We start from the raw sequence: 3,394 nt of genomic DNA, 5'->3' as shown, positions 1-3,394 counted from the left end.
GTTTATTTACCAGTAACAACTTATAATAACAAGGACGTAAACAAGATGTCTGTTGTTGTTGTTTTTCGCAGGAGAATTGTAAGGAGTTTGAGAAGGGCATACTAGCGGATTGTGATACACTGATCGCGACCATACAGCGGCGGAAGGAGGACCTGGTGAAACACGTACGTGAGGAGAGAGACTACAAAGCCCGCACAATCAAAGAACAGGTGAGAGCTCACTCTGATTCTTCACACGCACCGACATGCACTAGCGTCCTGGGGCCTGTTGTCAGAAACAAAATTAGTCTTAACATTAGTCTTAACATTAACTTTTCTCTTAGACCGTCGACAGAAACGCTGCGAAGTTACCTGAATGAAAAATCCTAGCAGATTTCTTTATAACAATACAAAACAAAGCGCTGTCGACGGTCTACGAGAACATGTTAGTGTTAAGACTAATGTCTCCTGACTATCTGCCTCCTTGTCTGCGCTCCTTGCAGCTTCCCACAGAGCTGCCACGTCGTTCCAGTACCATCCCACCATCATCTATAGCATTGCCTCTGCAGCATCCTAGACCTTATCCTTCCATATTGCTGTCCCTCATACATCCTAGACCCTATCCCCCCATATTGCTGTCCCTCATACATCCTAGACCCTATCCCCCCATATTGCTGTCCCTCGCACATCCTAGACCCTATCCCCTATATTGCTGTCCCTCGCACATCATAGACCCTATCCCCCATATTGCTGACCTCCGCACATCATAGACCCTATCCCTCCATATTGCTCTCCCTCGCACATCCTAGACCCCATCCCTCCATATTGCTGTCCCTCGCACATCCTAGACCCTATCCCCCATATTGCTCTCCCTCGCACATCCTAGACCCTATCCCCCATATTGCTGTTCCCCGCACATCCTAGACCCTATCCCTCCACATTGCTGACCTCCGCACATCCTAGACCCTATCCCTCCATATTGCTGACCTCTGCACATCCTAGACCCTATCCCCCATATTGCTGTCCCTCGCACATCATAGACCCTATCCCTCCATATTGCTGTCCCTCGCACATCCTAGACCCTATCCCTCCATATTGCTGTCCCTCGCACATCATAGACCCTATCCCTCCATATTGCTGTCCCTCGCACATCATAGACCCTATCCCTCCATATTGCTGTCCCTCGCACATCCTAGACCCCATCCCTCGATATTGCTGTCCCTCGCACATCCTAGACCCCATCCCTCGATATTGCTGTCCCTCGCACATCTCAGATTCTGTTCCCCCTCCCCCACGTCGCGTCGTCCTCTCTTTCCACCACTCCGCCCATATTCCTGCCCCCAAGTCACGCTCTCAACCCTAATTCCCACATTTTTCTGCCCCTCCCCCGGATGCTTGATCATACCCCCTGCCTCGTATTCGTGTCTCGTCCACATCCCGAACCCTTTGTTCTAAATTCCTGTCCCTGCCGCATCATTAACCATCTTCCGCCGTATTTCGCCACTTCGCCTACATCATCGATTCAATCCCCCACCGCCTTCCTACACCACATATCCCTACCCCGCCCGTATGCCAGCTCTACCCATACCTTTGAGCTATTCTCTACCCTATTCTATACTCTCTTTTACCCTATTCTATACTCTCTTTTACCCTATTCTATACTCATACTCTCTTTTACCCTATTCTTCCGTGATTCTGCCCCTCTCACATTTACCGCAACCATATCCCCCTAAATTCTACTAAATCATAGACCATGTTCACATCCAGGTCTCCCTGGCGTGGTTATTCTTTAAGTAGCAATTTTATGCTGATGATATAGATTATTGCATCGTGTAGAGAACTCGTAAAGCAAACTAGCGATCGTTTCTGGCTTCTAGCTTCAGTGAGGTAATAGCAATCAATAATTCATAACGCGGTGCTGAATGGCCGGCAGTGTCACACAGGCGGCTGCCATGAATAACGCCGTATTACTCAGGATCGGAAGTGTGTACCATAATTATTGTCTTCCCAGCTTCTAGACCTCTCACTGTCACAATCACCGCGCGTCCGTATGTGTGCGCGATTGTGCGTGCGTGTGTGCGCGCGATGGTGCGTGAGTATGTGCGCGTGATCGTGCGTGCGCACGTGCGCGATTGTGCGTGCGTGCGTGCGTGTCTGCGTGCGTGCGTGCGTGCGTGTCTGCGTGCGTGCGTGCGTGCGCGCGTCTATGTATATAGCCCACTGTGAGATCACGGGTGGTCTTGAGCTTTCTGACGTATCAATGGAGATTTGCATTTTAATCAAGTTTTGCTATGCGAGCTGCATGGTTTAATACACGGCGCGAATCACCTTCATCTCAATCACCCCTCACCCCTTCACCCCTTGTTATCAGCGTGTTGAATTAATCACCCGCGTTCCTCTTCTAAAGCAAACCCAATATTAATATGAAATCGCCTTTGTGAGGGCAGCGTGCGAGCAGTCGCATCTGAGAAGTAACGGAATACCATTTCCTAAGTTCCTAACTAATGTAATATTCACTAGTAATAAGTAATTATAGATATGTAAATAATAAATAAATAAATCAGCTAATAATTGAAAATATAATAAACTAAATATAACTAAGGAATTAAATCGAAATAAGTATAACTAGTATTAACTAATAATAGATATATAACTAATAAAGAAATCAGCCAATAATTTACAATATAATAAGCTGATTATAACTAACAAAATTAAATCAATATAAATGTTTATTTACCAGTAACAACTTATAATAACAAGGACGTAAACAAGATGTCTGTTGTTGTTGTTTTTCGCAGGAGAATTGTAAGGAGTTTGAGAAGGGCATACTAGCGGATTGTGATACACTGATCGCGACCATACAGCGGCGGAAGGAGGATCTGGTGAAGCACGTACGTGAGGAGAGAGACTACAAAGCCCGCACAATCAAAGAACAGGTGAGAGCTCACTCTGATTCTTCACACGCACCGACATGCACTAGCGTCCTGGGGCCTGTTGTCAGAAACAAAATTAGTCTTAACATTAGTCTTAACATTAACTTTTCTCTTGGTCCGTCGACAGAAACGCTGCGAAGTTACCTGAATGAAAAATCCTGGCAGATTTCTTCGTAACAATACAAAACAAAGCGCTGTCGACGGTCTACGAGAAAATGTTAGTGTTAAGACTAATGTTAAGACTAATTTTGTTTCTGACAAGGGTCTCCTGACTATCTGCCTCCTTGTCTGCGCTCCTTGCAGCTTCCCACAGAGCTGCCACGTCGTTCCAGTACCATCCCACCATCATCTATAGCATTGCCTCTGCAGCATCCTAGACCCTATCCTCCCATATTGCTGTCCCTCATACATCCTAGACCCTATCCCCCCATATTGCTGTCCCTCATACATCCTAGACCCTATCCCCCCATATTGCTGTCCCTC

General features: G+C 46.7%; 1 protein-coding gene across 1 annotated transcript in view; it reads left to right on the top strand.

Moving 5' to 3' along the window:
- LOC106816585 (E3 ubiquitin-protein ligase TRIM9-like) overlaps nucleotides 1-3,394 on the top strand; it is a gene marked incomplete at its 3' end in the record, with an annotated part of 24,889 nt that overhangs the window by 13,942 nt on the left and 7,553 nt on the right. The window contains exons 3-4 of the mRNA XM_014821207.1: nucleotides 72-209; nucleotides 2,777-2,914. Of these exons, the coding sequence (XP_014676693.1) occupies nucleotides 72-209; nucleotides 2,777-2,914 (276 nt within the window). The remainder of the gene's footprint in view (nucleotides 1-71; nucleotides 210-2,776; nucleotides 2,915-3,394) is intronic.

This window comes from Priapulus caudatus, unplaced genomic scaffold, assembly GCF_000485595.1.
Source record: "Priapulus caudatus unplaced genomic scaffold, Priapulus_caudatus-5.0.1 Scaffold1424, whole genome shotgun sequence".
Lineage (NCBI taxonomy): Eukaryota > Metazoa > Priapulida > Priapulimorpha > Priapulimorphida > Priapulidae > Priapulus > Priapulus caudatus.
Note: the sequence above shows the minus strand (reverse complement) of the source record. Positions and strands in the feature narration are given on the sequence as shown.